General features: G+C 46.9%; 1 protein-coding gene across 2 annotated transcripts in view; it reads right to left on the minus strand.

Moving 5' to 3' along the window:
• Positions 1-23018, minus strand: part of CLPB (ClpB family mitochondrial disaggregase) — a 147443-nt gene that overhangs the window by 18828 nt on the left and 105597 nt on the right. For both annotated transcript variants that reach the window (XM_008020024.3, XM_008020023.3), the window contains 2 exons: positions 17415-17512; positions 4487-4601 (listed from right to left, as the gene is read on the minus strand). In XM_008020024.3, the coding sequence (XP_008018215.1) occupies positions 4487-4601; positions 17415-17512 (213 nt within the window). The remainder of the gene's footprint in view (positions 1-4486; positions 4602-17414; positions 17513-23018) is intronic.

The raw sequence follows: 23018 nt of genomic DNA on the forward strand, positions 1-23018 counted from the left end.
GAGCCTCAGTTTCTTCCTCTATAAAATGGGAACAGTCACATATGCTGTGTCAGCCCCACATGCAGATCAAACAAGTTAATAGTGATGAAAGCAATTTGTAAGTGGCAAGGAGTGGGATACCAATAAGAGTAAAAATAATGGTAGTCATAGCAGCAGCAATGGCAGTTACCATTAGCTTTTGTATTTTACAGTAACTCATCCTCCTAATAATCTGATAAGTAGGTGTTATCTCCATTTTACACAGTACACTGAGGCTCAGAGACAGGCAGTGTAAGGTGTTTCATCTACCTGTGGCCTTGTATCTGGGGGAGAGGGTGTGCCCCCAATCTGACTGTATTCCATGGGAGCAGGTGCTGGGTGTCCTGGGTGTCCTATTTTCTGAGGACCCTTGAGACTAGCCCAACACTGGTTTAATACTCGCTAACTAAATGAATGATTGGTCTTTCTCGAATCGCAAATGGGAAAGAACAGGAACTTCAACTCTCATTTTACAGAGAAGAGGAGAAGAGTAAGGCCTAGACTTGAGTCTCTTAGTGCCCCAGGTGGCTACTACCATTCTTGGGTGAAGAAGGCTTCCACTTTCTTCTAAATCCCTCTCCAGGAAGCCTTATGCATTTGTTTAGCAAAAAAGTTCTGTACTAGGTGCAGGGGCACCCATAAAGGGGCCTCAAACAAAGTGTGTGCTATAGAGGTAAAGGCTGCTATGAAAACTGTGGGCTCCAAACAGGATAGGTGCACAGAGGGAAGTATGGGAAGAGCCATTTGTGCCAGCCTGACATTTATGCTTGAAGGGTGAGAGGGAGATTGCCAGCCAGTTGCAGGTATGATGGGACATTCCAGGAAGAAGGCCCCAGTGTGTGCAAAACCAAAAAGGCAAAAGCGGCCTCCTCCTTCCACCCCAGGCCTTTGTTTCTGTCCAGCTTAGGGTTCTAGGGCAGTCTGGGTGGGCTGACTCACCTTTCTTGATAGGTGCCAGGGATATAGTGTGGGAGGTTTTTTATAACCTAATCTGGAACAAGCTTGTCACATCTGTGGCATCTCCTAGGGGAACCAGTCCTTCAGAGGGACTCTCATGGTTGAGTCATAAAAATGTTTATCAGCAATTTCCTGACGACTGCTTGTAGGTTCGAGGAACATGGTAAGTACTGGACAGGTGCCTATTATTTCTTTGTGTTACAAACATTCCAATTAAACTCTTTCAGTTGTTTTAAATATACAATAAAGGGCCTAGGTCTTGAATGTCTCAGCAGGCAACGTGGAAGGGCAGGGCAGTCCAGGTAACGAGAAAGCACAGCAAGTGACTTCAGAAGTAACATGATGTGGGGTGGAACTGCAAGCAGTTTTGTAAGTTAATCACTACAACTCCACAACCCAGGGATGACATGGATGTATTTCTCAGATGAGGATTCAAAGGGAGGGTCCAGAAAGGTACAAAGCTTGGGAAGATTACGTTTTTGGGCTGGTCAAAGAGGGAAGTGAAGCATGAGATCTGGTGGTGTGCCCTGGTGGCCATACGCAATCCTTCTGTAACAAGAAATATGTGCCATACTCGGGCAGAGCCAAACACGTGAGGTGGCAGAACTTCCCCAGGGGAGTATGTGGCTTCAGAGGGTCAACTGGGACCAGGTGGACAGAAGCTGGGGACAGGTTCCTGGTCAGAAGGAGCTCTGAGAAAGCTGCCGGGTATGTGCAGGCTGACCTGTGCCCAGGAGAGGCTTCTTAGAGCAGGTCTGAGGAATGGCCTGCCCACCCCAGGGGTCAAAGGTCAAAGAGTATGGCTGTAATGAGCTATTCTATAGTTGTATTCCTAGTATGCTGTGGGCTACCAGAGAGCAGGTGCTGCAGCTTCCCTGTTTTACTTCAGGGCACATCCTAGAGCCCATGAGGGCCTGGCCTATGGGGCTATTCCCTAGAGATGGACAAGGGGCCAGACCAAATTCTTTAATTTGACAAGCTGCGCTAAGCATCTACTTTGAGCAGGGTGCTGTGTCAGGAATTGGGAGTACAAAAATGATTAAGTCATGTTATCTCCCCTCAAGGAGCCTGCAGTCAATTGCTCCTGAACTGAGTTAGGCTAAGTAAAAACCAGCCAGTGTGTGAGCATTGGGCTGGGGTGGGGTGGGGAAGGGCCAGAAGGGAAGGATTGCAGGCAGAGAGGGTGGCAGACAAATGCAGGCAGGAAATCAAGAGTATGTGCAGGGAGGCAGAGGCAGGCTGTTGTGGCTGGTGCATGCAGCACAAAGCAGGGAGCAGCAGGAGCAGGCCTGCATGCCAGGTTAGGGCAGCAAGGAACATGCAAAGGTTTTAAACAGGAGTGGCACTGTTAAGATACGTGTTTTGCAAAGATTACTCCAGCTGGTGAGGAGAACTGATTCTAGGGGAAGGAAGGGAGGCGGGGACACCAGTGAAGAAGCTGCCTGGTTCAGATGGGAGACTCGGACACCCTGAGTTAGGGCAGTGATATTAGGAAGAGAGTGGCAAGGCCAGGTGTTTGATCCTTCATGGGTTGTAAGGGGTGAGGGGAAGGGAGGGGCCAAGGAAGCATCTGAGTTTCTATTTAAGAGATCAGTGAATGGTGGTCTCTACACAGATCAGAACACAGGAGATGGGCAGGCTGGGGAGGGGAGGGAGTCTGGTTCTGAATGTGCTGAATAGAGAGCTGGTTGCTTTTCTGAGGAGCATGGTGGGGCGTGGAGGTGCTGAGCTCCCAGGAAGTCTGCCCAACAGGGCAGACAGCCTCCCTTCCTCAGGATCGAGAGCAGCTCTGGATTCTGGAAGAAAAGCCTCACTTTCAATGCCAAGGCTCTGGCTTGCAGGTTGTCCTGGTTTGGTTCCAGTGGCCCTAGACCAGACAGGCCATGTGGGCCTGAGCTGTGGGGCTGACGCTTTATCTCCTCCATTTGTAAGGTGGTAACTGTGCACCAGCCTTGCTAGAGGCCCTGCAGCTGGGGATCACACTGATAAATTCACTGTATTACTTTGCACAAATCAATATCCCAGCACTTACCAGGGGTTGATGTGACCAAAATTGGTTTCAGCCAATTCGTGAGGGTAATAAATGGCCATTTATCAAATCAATTCATTCTGCGGCACTTCTCTGGCTGCCCATCCTCATGGTACCCATGGGGTGCCAGGCTCCATCCAGCCAGTCCCTACCACACATGTGACGCTAGCTTGGAGAACTCAGGGAGGCCTGGCCTAGCCTCTAGATCTGCCTCCCTCTCCTGGACCTGCTTCAGTTTGAGGTCTCGAGGTGTTGGGTGCTGCTTGCCTACCATAAGTTCTGACCCAGAGAATGCTTCATGCTTCAGCTGGGCTAGCAGCTGCAACCACCAGGCTGCCTTATTCCCTCATGCTTGGGTTTAGAAGCCTCTGGGAGCTGGTCACAAGGACTGAACATGGCTCTGAACATTATCATTATGATCCCCAGCTGCAGGGCTTCTCAGCAAGGTGGATACAGTAACTTCCTTACAAATGGAGGTTAAAAAGCACCAACCCCACAATCCAGGCATACCACACAACCAGGTAGGGCCTTCCTGGGGCAGTGGTATTTTAAACTTCAGCTGAGTGTCAGAATCACCTGAAGAGCCTGTTAACATACAGATCCCAGAAATTTTTATTCCACAGGTGTGGAATCAGCCTGAGATCTGAGTTTTAACAGGTTCCCAGATGATAGTGATGCTGCTGGTCCAGAGACCATGCTTTGAGAACCACTGTGTTGGGGGATACACCTTTGTCTTGGCCTGGCCTGGGGTTCCTCTTCCCTTGCCTCATCTATCTGAAATCAAGCCCAAGGAGTGGTGCTTCAGAGTTGCAGAACAAAGATGAGGCCACTGTGTTCAGCAGAACCTTAATTATCTGCTCGTGGGGTCTGCACAGGCTGGAGGGCCATTACATTAGGGGTTACACCAGAGGGCAGTCTGCCTCCCAAGGATCAAAGTATGGAAATAAGAGCTTCAGTGGTGGAGAAGACACTCAAAAGTTGTTCAGGATATTTTCTATAAATTTAGGCCAGCTGTTGACAAATTATCCGGAAGTGATAGAAGAGTCCCAGGTTGGCAGATGGGGACATAAGTTCTGGCTCAGCTGCTACACTGTTAGTGACAGACAAGCTCCTATCCCTCTCTGGGTCTCAATTCTCCCACTTGAAAAATGGGGTTGAGGGTAGCGGACCAGATGACGGTCAGAGTTAAACTCTATGCATAGGAAAGCAGCCTTGAGCAAGTGGTTTAGGTATTTTGTATCTCAGCTTCCTCATCAGTAAAATGGGATTGAGCGGCACCAACCTCAGAGGATTGCTATAAGGATTAAATGACACATGACACGCAGAGAACTTAAAACAATGTCTGTCATATAGATAATACTCAACAAATGCTAACTTTTAATATTATTAACAGCGCCTATCCAGTTTGGTGATGACAGGATGTACACCTCACTGCAGCAGAGCATGAACCACTCTGTTCTTTCTGGCATCCCACATACTCACCAGCACCCACTGTGGCGATGGCACTCTCCTGGCCAATGATATGCTCCTTCAGCCGCTGCTCCAGGGGGAAGCGGCGCCGCTCCTCGGCCTCACGCTTCCGCTGCTTCTCTTGGTACTGTGTGGAGAGAGGGCAAATGGTTGAGGGCTGCTGGAACCATAACACCATAGCTTCATTCTATCCCCCAACTCGGGGAAAACCAGGTCTGGGTCTCCAGCGGTCCTGCTTCATAGCTTTGGTTCATGGTCACTGGAGGCTGGTCCAGCCCTTTCTACTTTCCACTCAGGTGGCTGCCACTCAGGGCTCTCAGTTCACTCTGCTGGTAGAGTAAGTACTGCTAGCAGATTACCCTGGCTCTGGAGTCTGACAGAAGACCTGGGTCCAATCCCAGCTTTATCACTGACAAGATGTGCTTATCACCTGGAGCAAGTTATTTCACCTCAGTTTTCTCATTAGCAAATTGGGGATTAAATATTAATATGACGATGTATGTAATAGGCCTAGCATCATGCTTGGCATGGAATAAGTGCTTAATAAGTATAAATTCCTCTTTCCTCTTGAAAAACGTTTTGATGTTCAAAAGAGAGCTATGAATACCCCCCATTTCAAAGATGCTGTATTTCTATTAAACATAATTATTCAGCAATTGCTGCATGCCCAGACTTGTGCATGGCCATGATGAAAGGGTGGGGCAGGGGAAGAAGCAGGACTATGCCCTGTCCCCTGGGAGGTTCCAGTTGATGCTGAAGGTCTGTCATGTCTGGCCCTGAGCTTCATCCACTTCACAAAAGGCAGCAGGAGAAGCCTAAGCTTGGTTACCCGTGCAGAAGAGGAGACCTGGGCTTGCCCTCAGGCAGCTCAAAGTCAGGAGATGAGGCATGGCCTGCACAAAAATACTTCTCAACCATCTTCCTCAAGGGTGCAAAGCATGAATCTCCAGCACTGCATCTTTCACTAAAAAACACAAAAACCTACTTGAAAACAAGTTTGGTGAATGTCTGTAAGTCTGTCCCCTAAATCAATTATGAGCTCCCCAAGGACAGGCCCTATGTTTGACTCACTGCTATTTCTAGCATGTGTCCTGGCAATAGTGGGGCATCTGGTGAGTGTTTGCAAAAATGACAGATACAAAGAGGAGAGAATTAACAGCTAGATGGAGTGGTGCAGGAGTAGAGAAAGGAAGGACACATAAGTGTGGAACATCTATTGGGGGGCTTTCTGGGGAACAGGAGGCTTGAAGAAGCTGGAGAAGGACTGGGCCAGGAGGGTGCCGTGGGACTGTCTGGAGAACAGGCAGGGAGGAGTGAGGGCAGGGTCCTGATGGTAGAGTATTTGTGGAGCTTGGGAGCTGGAGGGAAAGGAAGCAGATCTTGAACCGGAAAGGAATGACCAGGTCTTCAGGAGGCTCCTTTTCCCCAAGCCTGTAACACTAACATCTTTCTGGAAAGACAGCTGTCAAAGTCAGGCCCTGTCACAAAAGTTGTGGTTGCAGATTGCTCTTGCAGGCAGAGAGGATAAAAAATACCTACTGCTTGGGCAGTGTTTTCCTGTTACAGTAGTGACCTTGACAGAAGTTAAAAAAAATAAATAGCAAACAATCCAATTTTGGCTGTTGCTATCAGTCTATAACTGAAAGCTCCCATCAGTCCTGGGGTTTCATACGGAGCAGTAATTCGGCGCCAATCCCAGCGGAGTGACACTTGCCGGCTGGAATCCAGAGTGTCACTGTGCAGCTCCCTCAGGCGCCACATACATCACTTGGCTCTGCCGACTTCAGCCATAGATCTGCTTTTTCCTCCTCCCTGCCCACCCAGCCCCACTCAGCACTTAGGTCCACTGGGCTGGAGGCTCTGATGGTGAGATGCATACATACTGGCTGGGACAGTGCTGACTTGCAGTCAGGCAGACCATGGAAGGAGCCTGAAGGGACAGAAGCTGGCTTGCAAGGGTTTGTTGGGTCAGTTTCCTCACTTCCCTTCAGTGATGAGTCCCAGAGTATGCCTGCCTCTGGGCCTTCGCTGACACTATTACCCCACTACAAAGGTCTTCTCTCTTCCCACCAACCTCCAAGGTGGTACCATCTAGGGAGTCTGTTGTAAGGCTTTGTGCCTACCCCAGGCCCTGGGACCTCTGGTGCACTGAAATAACTTCCTGTTTGTCTCTCCTTCCTGGACCATGAGGTCACTGGTTACAAGACCATGTTTATTCATCTCTATAGTTCCAGTGCCTAGCAAAGGGCCTGGCTCACAGCAGGTGTCAATTTGTGTTGCTAACTGAATAAAGGTGACTACCGTTTGCAGAATGGCTGCTGTATGCCAGGCACTGTACTCAGCACCTTACACACAGCGTCTGCTTTAATTATTTCAGCTGTCTCCATCTGAGGTTTGGCTCTTCTTTTGGCTCACAGTGAGGCAAGTTGTGCAGAAAAGCACACTTTGCTCCAGACAGACCTGAGTTCACCCCTCAACTTCATCTACTTCCTAGCTAGCTGACCTTGGGGAAGTTAAGCTCCCAGAATCTTAGTTTTCCTCATTAAAACACAGGATAGTATTGATAGTTTTAGCTTGTAGGATCCTTGTGGAATGCCACAAGGTGAGGATTAAATGAGATAATGCATTAATATATAAGTTCTTAGCAGAGTCTCTGGCACATAGCATTAAGAGATAGTCTGAGTGACCAAAATGGCTACCTTCTACCTAACCCTTATTAAGCCTTTGATAAATGTGACTCCTCTTCTCCTTCACTGCATTTTGATAACAGACTGTCTAATCTAGTGCCCGTTTTGTTTTTGGTACTGGAATCCTTTAACTAATTTAATTGTAGGTGGAATTCCACAGATGAAAGAAAGAGTTACTCTGGCTCAAGCAGAAGCCAGAAGCCAAGTCCACTTGGTTGCTACCACTGCCCCAGAGGCAGCTCTCAAGGCTCCACCTCTAGGAACCCTAGGTCCGCAGTGTGCAGTCTCAACACTCACCCGGCTCTAGAGGTGCCTCCACTGCCTGAGGCGGCTCATCTTTGCTGTCAGCTTTCCTTACATGATAGAGAATTCCACCTCTGGGTACTTTCCACCCATTGGTCTGTGGGGCCTCACAGAACGTATCTTTTCCCTTTGCCATAGGCAAAGTCTAGCATAACTTTTCTTTGCACTTTGTTGATTTGGGTATGACCAGTGTGGCCTCCCTAAGTCTTCTCTGGGGAAACACTTCTACTTCCTGTGACTCTTCTTCAGTGTCATGGTTTTAGGTTGTTTGGTAATCCTGTTTATTTCTTGGGCAAAGGAAACGACTCTTGACTTCTATGGAGGTGACAGGTGGGGTGGGGAAAGTTATACCATGAACTGGTTAGTTTTCCAGGAGGTTTCTAGATGGTCTTGGGAAAGATTCAAACCATGGCCTAAATCTCAGCACATTCTGATTCTCCCCAGCCTGGTGTCCCAAATATCTATGCCAATTCAGAAAAACCTCAGAAAATGGGTCAGACTTCTTGATAAAAATGTAAAGGACACTGAGATTAAGCCAGGCAGGCAGAAGATTACTGCTTCATGTTCTTTTACCAATGCTTAACATAGAGTTTGTGCTAAAAAACATATGAAATAAATGATTGACTTTTCATATATATATATATATATATATATATATATATATTTTGAGACAGAGTCTCACTCTGTCGCCAAGGCTGGAGTACAGTGGCACTGTGTTGGCTCACTGCAACCTCCGTCTCCCGGGTTCAAGCAATTCTCCTGCCTCAGCCTCCCAAGTAGCTGGGATTATAGGCGCCCGCCACCACGCCCGGCTAGTTTTTATATTTTTAGTAGAGATTGGTTTTCCCCATGTTGGCCAGGCTGGTCTTGAACTCCTGACCTCAGGTGATCCACCCATCTTGGCCTCCCAAAGTGCTGAGATTACAGGCGTGAGTCACCGCACCCAGCAATGATTGACTTTTAAAGACATGAGCCATGTGCCCAGCCTTATGAAAGGCTAGCCAGTGGAGTAAACTAGAGAAGGAAACATATTTGATATGTATATATTCTATTTGAAGGAGAGGAGAAAGAAGGATGGGAGGAGCTTGGTAAGGGCTCTATAAATACAGGCTACTATTGTTCCTATCTTTGGGGAGATGGGGAGGAAGGCTACAAAACCGAGTTCAAGGCTCTGCTCTGATAGGGATCCACTAGAGGAGAAGAGAAGGCAGGAATTCAGCCTGCAGAAGCAGAGGGCACTGAGCTGAGAGAGGTACTGTAAAGGAGCCACCCAGGAGAGCAGGAGTGGGAGAGAGAGCATCTTCTTAATAAAAGCCACACATAATTAGCCTCAGAAGCCCTCACCTGGAGCCATCAGCGACCAGCTTCCCATGCTGCATCTTGGCTGGATAATCGCAGTCACTGGTTTCCATCAGTCTTGATTTAATATGGCACCCCTCCTGGCTGTGAGTGCATTTACAGGAAAGGGCTGGGAGGCCGAGGCGAAGCCTAGCTGGGCTCGCTCTGCTTAGAGGTAGGTGGCTGGGCTGAGTGGCTCTGCGGGGGAGGGTTACAGAAGGGATATGGCAGGCGTCCCAACTGTTGGGCATCCCTCAGGGCAGAGGTCTGACAGTGAACCTGGCAGTGTGTTCACTGAGGGGGCAGCTGTGGTAGGGGTGGGGGGTAGGCAAAACAAAACCCTGGGCAAGAATGGGAAGGTAGGTATGGAGGGGGAAGAGAAGAGAGGCCAAGCTGCAGTTTGCCTCTCAAGGGGAGGTCAGGTCTATACAGTCCACCTGCTACTCAAAAATAAACTCAGGTATGCCCCATGCTCCTGAGTCCCTGACTCAGATGGTAACTCACATCGTACTCGGGGCTTCTACCATGCCCTGAAATGGTATGACATAGAGGCCTGGGAAGGGAGGTCAACAAAGGGAATGAGGGGATAACAGATGAGATGGTCGGGGCAGGGATGATGATGGAGAAAGCCTGGAGGAGGGGAATGATAAAACAGGAGCCCAGGAGTGCCAACAAAGAAGTCTAGGGGATGTACAGCACATGGGAACACAAGACTGGGAGATGAGAGAGGCACCCAAGGAATTTGAAAGTCTCTTAAACAAGTCCACAAAGTACACATCCCTGTAGAGGAAGGCTGAACACAAAGCAGGTGTCAGCCCCTTCACACTTGGTAATCACTAGGTCGGCATCCCAGATTCCATTCTCCTCTCTTCCAGTCCATCCTCTTTTTGCTGCTAAAGCCAATATTTTAAACATGTAAATCTGATCATGTCACTCCTCTGCAAATAGCTAGGTGGATCAGAGACAAGACTGATGAGAGAAGGTTAAGAAGGGCGAAGAGTGGCTAAAGTGAGAAAATGAGTTTGTGCTCATCTCAGGTGGAACTCCTGACCTCAGGTGATCCACCCGTCTTGGCCTCCCAAAGTGTTGGGATTACAGGCGTGAGCCACCATGCCCAGCAATGATTGACTTTTAAAGACATGAGCTATGTGCCCAGCCTTGTGAAAGGCTAGCCAGTGGAGTAAACTAGAGAAGAAAAATACTTGATATGTATATATTCTATTTGGAGGAGAGGAGAAAGAACGATGGGAGGAGCTTGGTAAGGGCTCTACAAATACAGGCTACTACAGGCATCATATCAAAGGGATGTGATGTTGATTTATCTCATAACTGGTAGTCTTAACTTCGATCACTAGGTTAAGGTGGCGGCTGCCAGGTTTCTTCACTGTTATTTTTCCCTTTGTAATTAAAAAGTATCTTGTGGGGAGAGACTTTGACACTGTGTAAATATCCTGTTACTCCTCAAACTTCAACTCATTAATTTTAGCATTCACATTGGGACTGGCTGTTTTAATCCTCACAGCCCTATTAAGTTGATAGTATCATCATCCCCATTATACAGAGATGAAGTAAATTCAAGCAAGGTTCCACTGGCAGCAAGTGTAGAGACAGAACACTAACCCTTGCAGTCTGATTCCAAAGCCTGCACCATCCACCTGGAGATAAGGAGAGACTTGCCTTCAGGGAGTTCAGTCTGTTTAGGAAGATGAGACTTAAAACAGAAATTTTCTATCTGTCAGAAGTATTAATGCTTCTAGTAAAGGGCAACTTGATACATTTATTGAAAATAAACCCCACAGGGTGTTCTTGCCAGAAATGCATAATCTTGAGTTTAATCACAATGAAACAGCAGATAAACCCAAATTGAGGGACATTCTACAAAATAACAAACCTGCACTTGTTAAAATGTCAAGGTCAGCTGGGCGCAGTGGCTCACACCAGTAATCCCAGCACTTTGGGAGACCGAGGCGGGCAGATCACGAGGTCAAGAGATCAAGACCATTCTGGCCAACATGGTGAAACCTCGTCTTTACTAAAAATACAAAAATTAGCTAGGCGTGGTAGTGGGCGCCTGCAGTCCCAGCTACTCTGGAGGCTAAGGCAGGAGAATTTCTTGAACCCAGGAGGCGGACGTTGTAGTGAACTGAGATCACACCACCGCACTCCAGCTTGGTGACAGGGCGAGACTCCATCTCAAAAAAAAAAAAAAAAAAAAAAAAAAAAAAAAGTCAGGTGGCCGGGCGCGGTGGCTCAAGCCTGTAATCCCAGCACTTTGGGAGGCCGAGATGGGCGGATCACGAGGTCAGGAGATCGAGACCATCCTGGCTAACACGGTGAAACCCTGTCTCTACTAAAAAATACAAAAAAACTAGCCGGGCGCGGTGGCGGGTGCCTGTAGTCCCAGCTACTCGGGAGGCTGAGGCAGGAGAATGGCGTAAACCCGGGAGGCGGAGCTTGCAGTGAGCTGAGATCCAGCCACTGCACTCCAGCCTGGGCGACAGAGCCAGACTCCATCTCAAAAAAAAAAAAAAAAAAAAAAAAAAAAGTCAAGGTCATAAAAGTCAAGGAAAGACTGAGGAACCATTCCAGATTATTATGTTTTATTTTTCTTTTTGAATCCCACATCATAACGTTTGGATCATTCCAGATTAAAGAAGGTTAAAGAGACATGACAACCGAATGCAACTTGGATTTTGAAACCGTCTTTTCTTGTAAGGAGAATTATTAGGACAACTTGTGAGATCGGAATAACATCTGTAGATTAGTTAATATCAATATTAATGCCCTGATTTTGATGATTATACTGAGGTTCTATAAGAAAATGTCCTCGTTTTTTTAGGAGATGCATACAAATATTTAGGAGTAAAGGGACATCATGTGTAAACTTAAATCATTCAGAAAAAAATTATATATATATATCCGTATAAGTATTAGTTATGTACATAAAAATAAAGCAAGTATGATAAGATGTTAACAGTTGGGAATCTAAGTGAAGGATTTATAGGAATTAATTGTACTATCTCTAAAATTATGCAAAAATAAAAGTTAAAAATATCAGGATAATGCCTACCCTTGGGGGAGGAGTCAGGAAGGGAGTCTGAGGCAGGCTTTTGGGGTACTTCTAACAGTCTATTTCTCGATAAGGTATGTCTTGTTTGTGAAAATACAGTGAGCTGTACATTCCTGATATGTGTATCTTATACAAGTATATTTCAATAAAAAGCTTTTAAAAGTTAAAAAAAAGGCCAGGCATGGTGGCTCATGCCTATAATCCCAGCACTTTGGGAGGCCAAGGCGGGTGGATCACTTGAGGCCAGGAGTTTGAGACCAGCCTGGCCAACATGGTGAAACCTCGTCTCTACTAAAAATATAAAAATTAGCCGGTTGTGGTGTGGCCCCCTATAATCCCAGCTACTGGGGAGGCTGAGGCAGGAGAATCGCTTGAACCTGGAAGGCAGAGGTTGCAGTAAGCTGAGACTGCGCCACTGCACTCGAGCCTGGGCGACGCAGCAGGACTCCGTCTCAAAAAAAGAAAAAATAAATAAAAATAAATAAAAGTTAAAAAAAGGGAAAGAGAAAGTTGGTCCCTAAAAAGCACTTAGCACTGTCTGGCCCATACCATAGTAAGCCACAGGGCCAAGTACAGAGCCAGGCACATGGCAAGCTGGCACCTGTAATGAGAGGCAAAGCACGGAATGGGTTGAGCAAGGCCGAGGGGAGGGAGAACATAACCCTCCTACCCTCCTGTGTGCTCCTCCTCTCCCCTCCTGCAGGGCTGCACTCAGCTCTGAGAGAAGCACCCAGGCTCTCAGCCTGGAATGCGGGCCCAGGGGAGCATCACATCCCTAGCTGCCCCTGAAGCAAATGAAAAAATATAGAGATAGGAAATGTGCTTGTGATGCTGTCACTGGGATATGCAAATAAAATATATAGGATAGGCCTATCTGCCTAATATTCCTGCCAATGCATTCTTTGGGTGTGATTAAAATGAGTAATAAATTCCTCGTGAGTCTCAGTGCAGTGAGGATTGGGAGTGGAGATGCAGGCTGGCACGAGCACGTTCCCCTCAGCTGAATATTTATCATGGCATAGCTCCACATATTTTTGTTCTATCTGCTATCATGTCAACAGAGATGTATTTCTACCTCTCCTTCGTCTCTTAGTTAAGACATGAAAATGGTCCTGGCTTTAAGTATTAAACTCTCCATCTATTAAAATCCTTCAAAGTGAGATTACAGGCTACCTCCTCTTTGAAGCTTGCCCTGCTCTCTCTGCCAGGAGGTGATCCACGCTTTCTTGGAAACTCTACCAACTCTGCGAACCCTCCTAAGACAAATCAGTCTGCAGGTATCAGAGTTAAGAGTGCCTGCCTCTCCCCCCGGCAGATGGCAAACTCAGGGACGGGGCTGGGCCTCATCACCTCTGGATATTCTCAGGGGGTCTAAGGAGGCTTCGGCGCAGAGAATGCTGAAAGAACTGAGGAAGCCAACAGTGAGGGACACATCATTCAGACCACTTAAGGTGACAGAGATTCTAGGGTAAATGACGCATTTTAAAGGGCAGAATTAAATAAAAAATTAGGCTTATGGAGAATTTTAAATGGAAAAATCACCAATAATATTAAGTGAATAAAAAGCAAATTCCAAATATAGAACAGGATCGTAACTCCTTTGGGCCAAGTAGGAAACAAAAGTGTCTGATAATCAAGGACATAATAATATAAGAGGGAATGGGGGGCCCTGTGGCTCGACAGTGCACACTCCCAATCTCCAAGGCATTACAATCACCTTTTTGGAAAACTCTGGGTGGCTATATAAAATGTGGCTGCCAGTTTGAGAACTCCTGGTATATATGGTGGACTGTCAACCACAATTTTTTTAAAAAGGCCATCTATATAACTATACATAGATATGATCCAGAGAAGGCTAATACCATATCGTAAGAGGAAACCTATTGTTCAATTCCTAATAGTCACTTATAACAACTTGGTTTTCTGTAAATCATCTGCTTGCTTTCCTGCGGCTTCAGTTTTCCCATCTGTGAAACAGGGGTAACAAGAACTATTTCACAGATTTGCTACAGGATTAGAAAAAATATATATTTGAGCACGTGGCACAGTACCTAGATGCATTTGATAAAAACAGTATCTATTATTGTTATAATTAATTAAAAATATTAATAGTGGTTATGTCTTGGTAGGAGGGCTACAGTTTTTGAATTAAATTCCGCTCAGTTGTCATCTCTTCCAGGAGGTCTTCCTTGATAAGTTATACCACTGATGACTCAGTGGTGTCATGGTTTACTTGCCTGTCTCCCTGTCAGACTGTAGCTCCTTCAGTGTTTTACTCACTGTAGCTCCTTGAGTGTTTTACTCATCAGTCTTCTTCCCATCTAGCCCAGAGTCTGGCACATAGATGTCATTCATAAATATGTACTATATTATTTCTCTTTATTTTACTTTTCTGTATCTCTAAAACTTCTATAATGGGACATATGACTTTAATACAAGTTTTCTATAAGCATAATTTGACTACAGAGTGGTAGGTGGAGGTGGAGGAGGCTGAGCTGGGTGGCAGGGGGATTGTGAGCGGACAGAAGGGGAGCCAGATAAGATCAGAGTGATAGCAACCCGTGTCTAGACAAAGAGCCAGGAGACGAGGCCCAGGCTGGAGCTTCAGCAGCCTCCAGGCCTGAGTCATTATGTTAGAGATGCAGGGCCTGAACTCAGAGGCAGCTGCTTCTTTCTTACTGGCAGAGGGAGAAGAAACCAGGTATAAAATGGTGTTCTTCCCACAAAAGCCTGCCTCACAATTTTGAAGAGGAAGCTTTTTGCAGTTTGGAGGAAAAATGCAGAACAGAATGAATGGGTGACCAAATAGATGCTGAACAACTGAGAGAAAGCCAATGCTGCTGAAACCCAGCGAGGGCTGAGGGGTGCTTCACATAGGTAGAATTTGATGGGACAGCAAAGCAATTAGGTGGAGATGCTCAGTGGACACATTCAGAATGGAGAAAGTCCAGACTGGAGGCACAAGGTGACAACAGATGAAATGGTCCTCCAGCTGAGAGCTACGGAATCCCTGGACTGGCTCCAAGTGGTTTTCTTAGCCTCTAAGGCAGCGCCTCCACGGTGGGACAGCTGTGTTAGGGCTCTTCCCTGAAGCTGCTGCCCAATAAGCCTACCCACTGTGGCTCTGCCACGGAACAAATCTCATTCCCTCTCACCCAGAGCTGTTCCTGTGCTCTTCCTCTTCTGGCCAGATGCCCTATTACCATCAGCTTTCTCTCATGGCACAGTTCCTCTTGCCACCCTACTGCCCTTCTCTGCACAGATTCTAAGAGATCAATGTCTACTTCAAATATGGTATCTATAATTGCTCTACGTGCTCCAGAAGGGTCTGACTGGCACAGGGGATTGCCGCTGCCATTTGTTCACTCTGGACATTAGCCCTGTAACAATGTGGCCAACATCAAGCCACGTCCCTTGGGTAGCTAAATTTTGTGAAGGGTCCTTCAGTGGGCCTAACTCTCCACCAGCACTGGCACTAAGGGGGCCTGTTCTCTTGCTTCAGTGGCCCGATCACTGCCTGCTCTGTCACACAAGTTCAAAAGCCACAGGTACTCTTGGCCAAGTCCAGGGCTGGTCTCTCAGGGGAAAGGCACTGGGCTTGAAAGGGGAGCTGAGGATGAGAGTGCAGTCCCTAAGGTTAGGTGCAACAGTGCTGAGGGATTTCCTTAAGGCACTTGGGGAAGTTGACCCAACCTCCTGACCTGCTCCTAGGATAGAAAAGTCTGAACAAAAGGAGAGAAGCACTTGCCCTCTGAAATTTAGTAGTTCTTTCTGGTCACAAGGGCCCCTGGGGATGGGTTGTGAAAAACTAGTCACCCTTCCTAATTCCTTCCTTTCTCCAGGAGAAACTACTGCAAGACAGTTACTAAAATTACCAGGGAGGCAAACTCTGTATGGTTGATGTTGATTATCAAATATTTCCAGCTCTCCCGTTCTAGGCACATGGTAGGATTACTCCTCCTGGCCCCCTTATGATTGGTTTGAAACATGGGATTAGTTCTGGCCAATGAATAGTGAGTGGACGGAAAGGATCCTCCTTCTAGGCTGAGCATTAACTATGGATGTAAGACCCTTCAGAGCATCCTTTTCCCTCTGGCAAGCAACCAGCACCATCCCAGTGGGTGGCTGCTCTGCCTGCTGGGATCTCCAAGTGCCTAGGATGAACAGAGCCTGCCCTCATCCACAACCACAAGGAACATGCAACATAAGGCAAAAATAAATCTTATTTTGTTTCGTTTTAAACCACTGAAATTTGGGGTTGTTACAATAGCATAATCTAGCTTATCCTGACTGATCCATATACAATCATACGTTGCCTAGAACCTTAGAAACCATTTAGTACAATGTTTTCATATCACAGAAGACTGAGCTTTAATGAGGGGAAGTGCTAGCCCAAGCTCACATGGGCAGTGAGTGGTGAAGCTAGGATCAGAACCCACATCTCTTCAGTCTCATTCCAGGGAGCTAAGTGCTTGGACTTAAGACAGAGAATATTTGCCACTAGGTGGGACCTGCCACACTGAATCATCTCAAGGTACTTCGGCCAATTTGTGGATAACAGACTCCTTGATGCTGGAAAGGGCACAAGAGTAAAAGTAAAAAACCTGGTCTTTGCAGTCCCTGTCCTGCCACTGAACCTACCACATGACCTGTGGTCAAGCCTATTATGTTCAGTTTTGATGCTAACTCACTCTGGAACCAAAGGCAAGCCACATTACAGCCCTAGGCTCCAGTTTCTCCAGGAGTAAAATAAGTCAGCTGATTTAGGTTTCAGAGATTGAAACTTGTGGCAACAGCAGAGTCCCCTCAGAGACTTCCCCAGGAGGGAAGGGCAGGCCACATGGGCAGTGCTCTAGTCCGTCTCTCTCCTTCTACTCGAACAACTCAATTTTCCTCTGATTTATTGGCTTATGCTTTTGTAAGATTTCCCATCACTGGACTTGATTTCTAAAGTCCCTGCTAGCTCTGAGATTTTGTGATTCTAGTTCTAGTTCTGTCCAGTAGTTCCTGAGTTACTTAGCCCTGTTTTCAGGGAGTTCAAAAGTTTGGTTGGGAAGACAGAATTAGAATGGAGGATTTTTTGGCTCAGATTCTATGCTAGGCTTTCTGGAGTTTGCGTGGAGGGGAGGGGAGGGGTGAAGGAATTGTTCTAGAAAGAGTGATGCTGGGAAAAGATGGTTTGATGAGGCTACACGATGAGAATACACGAGGCCTAGGAAAAATACGACTAAAATCTTTGCTTGGGCTAAAGATTTTGTCTGGTTAGCACCCCCTCCTCTGAAAAGGACCTGGGAGACCCATCACTTCATAAACCAAATTTAAAGGTAATGCTCAGCAGCCAGAAGTGGCCAAGGCCACCCCCTGGTCATGATAGGCGCAGCTTCCTATTCTTGATGAGACTGGGGGCTGGATTTGTATTTAAACAGATAATAATCACCTAAGGAGAAGTGGCCTTTGGTGTAAAGCCTGACATAATTTAATGAGTGAAGGATTAAATGATGCATGGAGTGTCCACAGGCCTCCTCCCTTCCCTGAGACTTACCTTGGTTTCAGAAGTCCTCAGAAGCTTCATCACTTCTCCTTCTCGGGCATAATCCAAGGGCGTGTGTCCCATTTCATTCCTCTGCAGGGGGTTGGCTCCTGGCAAGAGAAGAAGGATAAATAGTCAGAGGCTCTATGAATGATCAGTGGAACCTCAGCCTTCCCTTGGAGGTGGCTTAGGGCTCTGATTTCTATGTTGGGAATATCCATGGACACCTACAAATGGTGGAAAAACATGGGACTGGGGCTCCTACACGTGCATGCACACATGTTCCATAACATACTCCATACACATAGATGCATTGTAAATACACAAATACACACAGCTGAACATGCTAACACAGCATGCCAAACAACTACGCAGGTTAATATACTCCAGCACAAATACATGTAAACACACAATTTCATACATGTATTCATTAAAATGTCCATATTTTCCGGGTTCACGCCATTCTCCTGCCTCAGCCTCCCGAGTCACTAGGAGTACAGGCACCCACCACCACGCCTGGCTAATTTTTTGGAGAGATGGGGTTTCACCATGTTAGCCAGGATGGTCTCAATCTCCTGACCTCATGATTTGCCCGCCTGAAGCCAAGGTAAGTCTCAGGAAAGGGAGGAGGCCTGTGGACACTCCATGCATCATTTAATCCTTCACTCATTAAATTATGTCAGGCTTTACACCAAAGGCCACTTCTTAGGTGATTATTATCGGTTTAAATACAAATCCAGCTCCCAGTCTCCTCAAGAATAGGAAGCTGCCCCTATCAGCGTACAGATAAACATTCATTCATGAAGCCATACAAAGGTTCCTTTCTAAAGCAGAGAACATCCCAAATAACAATTAAATGGTTCCCCTTCTTTCTGTTTTCTGCTGCTCTCCTTTTATGCGCTCTTACCTCTGGGCATTTCCTATCTGTCTGAGTCAGCTGAGACCTCTGGAAGGGCATGGGCACCACCAGCAACCTGTCTATGCCACTCTAGCTGTTGGTGGTTGAGTGTGTGTGGCTGGGCATTTCCTCCAATCATTAGTTCCTGTGACTTAAGGACAAAGACTTTGAGTGTGACAAAAAGAAGGGGTTAGCTTGGGGCCATGTATCTACCTTGTCTCTAAGTACTGGCAGCTGACAAGCCTGTATAAAGTGTCTACTTTGTGCCAGCCCTGGCAGTTATGGAGGAAAGGTCACTCTGACTCTCTGTGCTGTCACAGCCTTCTCAAAGCCCACATCTAAGCACCTCACTCTCTTCTTCAGAAACCATCCATTCTATTCAAGTCGGCAGACCCTGAATGAATGGGGCCTGAGGATGCAGAAAAATCAGATCTGGCCCTGCCTTAAAGGTACTCCTCTCATGGCAGGAAGACAGAAACATAATTAGAAAACTGCTTTGTACACAGCAGATGCTCAATAAATGTGTGTTACACAGAACATTAAGGTAATAATTATCTAGTATTTTTTGAGCTTCTCTCTTGCTCAGGAAGTACTGTCTGAATAATAGAAGGTTAAGACTCAGTCCCTGCCAAAGGATATAATGGGCTGGCTGGGAAACCAATTAGCACAGGGTATGGCTCAGGGTGGGTGTCCAACCACTGTTGATGGACAGTAAAAACCAGTGTTTCTCAATCCAGTATGTGAAAACATTTGTATCATGATACAGAAGTATTCCTATTCTACTTAAAAAGAAAAAGTTTTTTTAATTAAAAAAAATTTTTTTGGCCGGGTTCAGTGGCTCACGCCCATAATCTCAGCACTTTGGGAGGCCGAGGCAGGCAGATCACAAGGTCAGGAGATTGAGACCATCCTGGCTAACACGGTGAAACCCTGTCTTTCCAAAAAATTAGCCGGGCGTGGTGGTGGGTGCCTGTAGTCCCAGCTACTCGGGAGGCTGAGGCGGGAGAATGGCGTGAACCTGGGAGGCAGAACTTGCAGCGAGCGGAGATTGCACCACTGCACTCCAGCCTGGGTGACAGAGCGAGACTCTGTCTCAAAAAACAAAACAAAACAAAACAAAAAAACAAATGTTTAGGAGACAGGGTCTCACTATGTTGCCCAGGCTAGTCTTGAATTCCTGGGCTCAATCAATCCTCCTGCCTTGGCCTCCCAAAGTGCTGGAATTACAGGCGTGGGGCCACCACACCCAGCTACAAGTCTCTACTTCTTCTTTTCTTATTTTTTATTTTTATTTTTTTTTGAGACAGGGTCTCACTCTGTTGCCCAAGCTAGAGTGCAGTGGCGCGATCTCTGCTCACTGCAACCTCCACCTCCTGGGATCAAGCAATTCTCCACCTCAGCCTCCTGATCACAGGCATGTGCCATGATGCCTGGCTAATTTTTGTATTTTTAGTAGAGATGGGGGTTTCACCATGTTGGCCAGGCTGGTCTCAAACCCCTGACCTCAGGTGATCCTTCCACTCTGGCCTCCCAAAGTGCTGGGATTACAGGTGTGAGCTACCATGCCCAGCCACAGTCTCTACTTCTTAAAAGACCCTATCAACTTATGAACAACAGTAACAATTTATTAAGCATTTACATGTGGCTGTCTGCCTGAGTGGCAGAGGAAGTGGATAAAGCTCTATAGAGATGTGGGAGGTAGAGGGGGAAGGGGCAGGCCATAGGAAATACAATCCAGGTAAGGAAACTTTTACTATCAATAAGAAAAAACTAATTTTTTTTACACGGTATTATCTTCTAACAGGAATTTAGTGCAGAATATTGACAAATACATTGTTTTTTATTAAGATACAATTCACATACCATAAAATTAAACCTTTCAAAGTATACAATTCAAGGCCGGGCACAGTAGTTCATGCCTGTAATCCCAGCACTTTGGGAGGCCAAGGTGGGCAGATCACTTCAGGCCAGGAGTTCGAGACCAGCCTGGTCAACATGGTGAAACCCCATCTCTACTAAAAAAAAAAAAAAAAATTAGCCGGGCATGGGGGCACATGCTGCTAATCCCAGCTACTTGGAAGGCTGAAGCATGAGAACTGCATGAACCCAGGAGGCAGAGGTTGCAGTGACCTGGGATCATGCCGCTGCACTCCAGCCTGGGCAACAGACTTGTCTAAAAAATGGAAAGGAAAGGAAAAAGGAAAGGAAATGAGGTATACAATTCAGTGGTTTAAAATATACCATTCCAGAACATTTTTACCCTCCTCCAAAAGAAATCCCCTATCTATTATCAGACACTCCCCCTACCCCCAGCCCTGGCAAACATTAGTTTACTTTCTGTCTATGGATTTGCCTATTCTGGATACTTCCTATGAATGGAGTTGTATAATATGTGACCTTTTGTGTCTGACTTCTTCAAGCTTACCAGAATGTTTTCAAGGTTCATCCATGTGGTAGCATGGCTGAATAATACTCCATTCTGTGGATATACTAAGTTTTGTTTATCTATCAGGTGATGATGGACATTTAAGCTATTTCCCCTTTTTGGCTATGATATAAACAGTGCCATGAACATTCATACACGAGTCTTTGTGTAGATGTATGTTTTCATGTCTCCTGGGCAGATCATTGGAGTCATGATGTAATAATAGTAACACTGCTATTTATTGAGCAATTACTCTGTGCCAGACACTGTGCTCGGTACTTTCTATATATTTTATCAGTTAATCCTCACAACTACCCTGAGGGATAGGAATTAAAATCCCCAAGCTACAGGCTCAGAAAAGTGAAATAACTAGCCCAAGGCCACAAAGCTAGCTTTATGTGCTTGAACTAGGAGTAAAAACCACCCCCAGGTTTTCCTAACTCCAATTCTCTACTCTCATGAGGGTGACCACAATATACCCCTGACGAAAAAGCCTTCAGCTGGCCTTTGCTTTCAGGACAAAGTGCAACCTCCCTAGGAGGGAGTGTGCCTGTGGTCTTCCTAACTACTGGGCAAGTCCTCAGAAGCTCAGTCAGAGCCTCATCCTTTCTTTCAATTTTTTTGGCACTTACTGGGCACTTTCTATCTGCAAGCTTCTGTGTGCAGGATAATGAAGGACTGGCAGAGCCAATGAACAGTTTCCTTCTTTACATTTCACGACTGTTCTATAGCAACTGGTACCTTGGCCACTCTCTCCTGTGAGTTCTGTAAAACCACTTTTCAGGTTTTCTTTCCGCTCTTGTGACCATTTCTTCTGTCTCTTTTGCAGACTCTTTAATAACCTTAAAGACTTCCTGTCTTTAAGATTATTAGGTGCTACCTAGAGTTCGAGTCCAGCACAATTCCACCTTTCCAGGAGCTCATGGGGACAAGAGATCACAGGCTGAGTGTCATCAGTGTGCTGAAGGAGGGACAGGCAGCACTGTGGGGCTCAGGAAGGAACAAAGTGCTCAGGGACTTGTTCGCCTAGCCCAGCCTTCCTGGTCCAGCCCCGCTGAGCTGCTTTCTCTGGCACTCAACACTGAGGGGCTCTTCGAGGGCTGAGGGGCCAGTGGCAGACAGCATCCTCCCCTCCCCCGAGAGCTAAATCACAGCAGAGGCAGAAAGGGAGCTGCAAAGAAGCAGTGGAAAGGTCTCTCCTTTCTTAGACAGCCTCAAGGGGAGCTTTGTCACTAGACATGAGCTGCAGTGGAAGGGAGGGTTAGGGAGAGACCTCTGGAAGGGGAAGAATGGCAAAGAGAAGAGTAGAAAAATGGTTAGGAGTAAAGAAATGGCAGAGAGAAGAGGAGGGGGAAGAGGAGAGAAGGTGACAGTGGAAGAATGAACAGAGAGTGAGATTAGCCTCTTCAAACAAGTGCTGTCAGTGATCTATATTTGCTTACAGAATGAAAAATGTGTGCCATAAACATTGGCCACTGAGTAATTTCTAGTAGGAGTCGTGTCACTTCTCATAAAGGATGGGATGGGGACAGGTAGGACATCTCTGCACCTGGGCCAGCCAGCACAGGGGCTCCTTTTAAAGTAGTACTGCACCTGTCTCCAGCCCAGGAGGCTCTCAGGTCAGGCTCCACCTGACCACTCATGGGGAAGGCTCCCCAAGGTTCTAGAGCCTCAGGGCAGCATGTCTGCCCCCACTTTAGGAAGGCTGAGGCAGGGGTACCGTGGATAGTGTCCATCTAATATTAGGACCCCACCCCTTCACCCTCGCTCTGACTTGACTAATTGCTGTAATAATTGATAGAACCTGACTTCTACCACTGATCGATTTCACCTTCATGGCCACAAACCATTACACTCCAATAAATAACCACGTTGGGCCTCACCCGCCTGCCCTCTCCAGGGGCATCAGGATGGCCCGTGCCCTGGCCTGACCTCCCCTTGCCTCCCACCCAGGGCCCCTTCGGGCCAAGCAGCTGGTCTAGAGGGCCAGGCCTCCGGGAGCAAGTGAAAGGGCTGGAAGGAGGTGGGGAGTGCTAATCGCAGGCCATCCGTCACTTCCCACTGGCTGTCTGGGGCTGGGGCAAACACCTGGAGCACCCCAGGCAGTGTGGTACAGGACCCCTCCCCTCCTCTCCCTCTCCAGATTAGTGTGTCCCAGCTTATAATATTTGATAAATAGCAGACTGGCTTCCTGGCAGCACTGCTGCGGCTGCGCCTGCCCGCTACAGCTGTGGAAGGTCACTCATTGGGGAAATATGTTTCTGTCAGTGGTATTGAAAAAAGTTTAGTGGAG

This window comes from Chlorocebus sabaeus, chromosome 1, assembly GCF_047675955.1.
Source record: "Chlorocebus sabaeus isolate Y175 chromosome 1, mChlSab1.0.hap1, whole genome shotgun sequence".
Taxonomy (NCBI): Eukaryota; Metazoa; Chordata; class Mammalia; order Primates; family Cercopithecidae; genus Chlorocebus; species Chlorocebus sabaeus.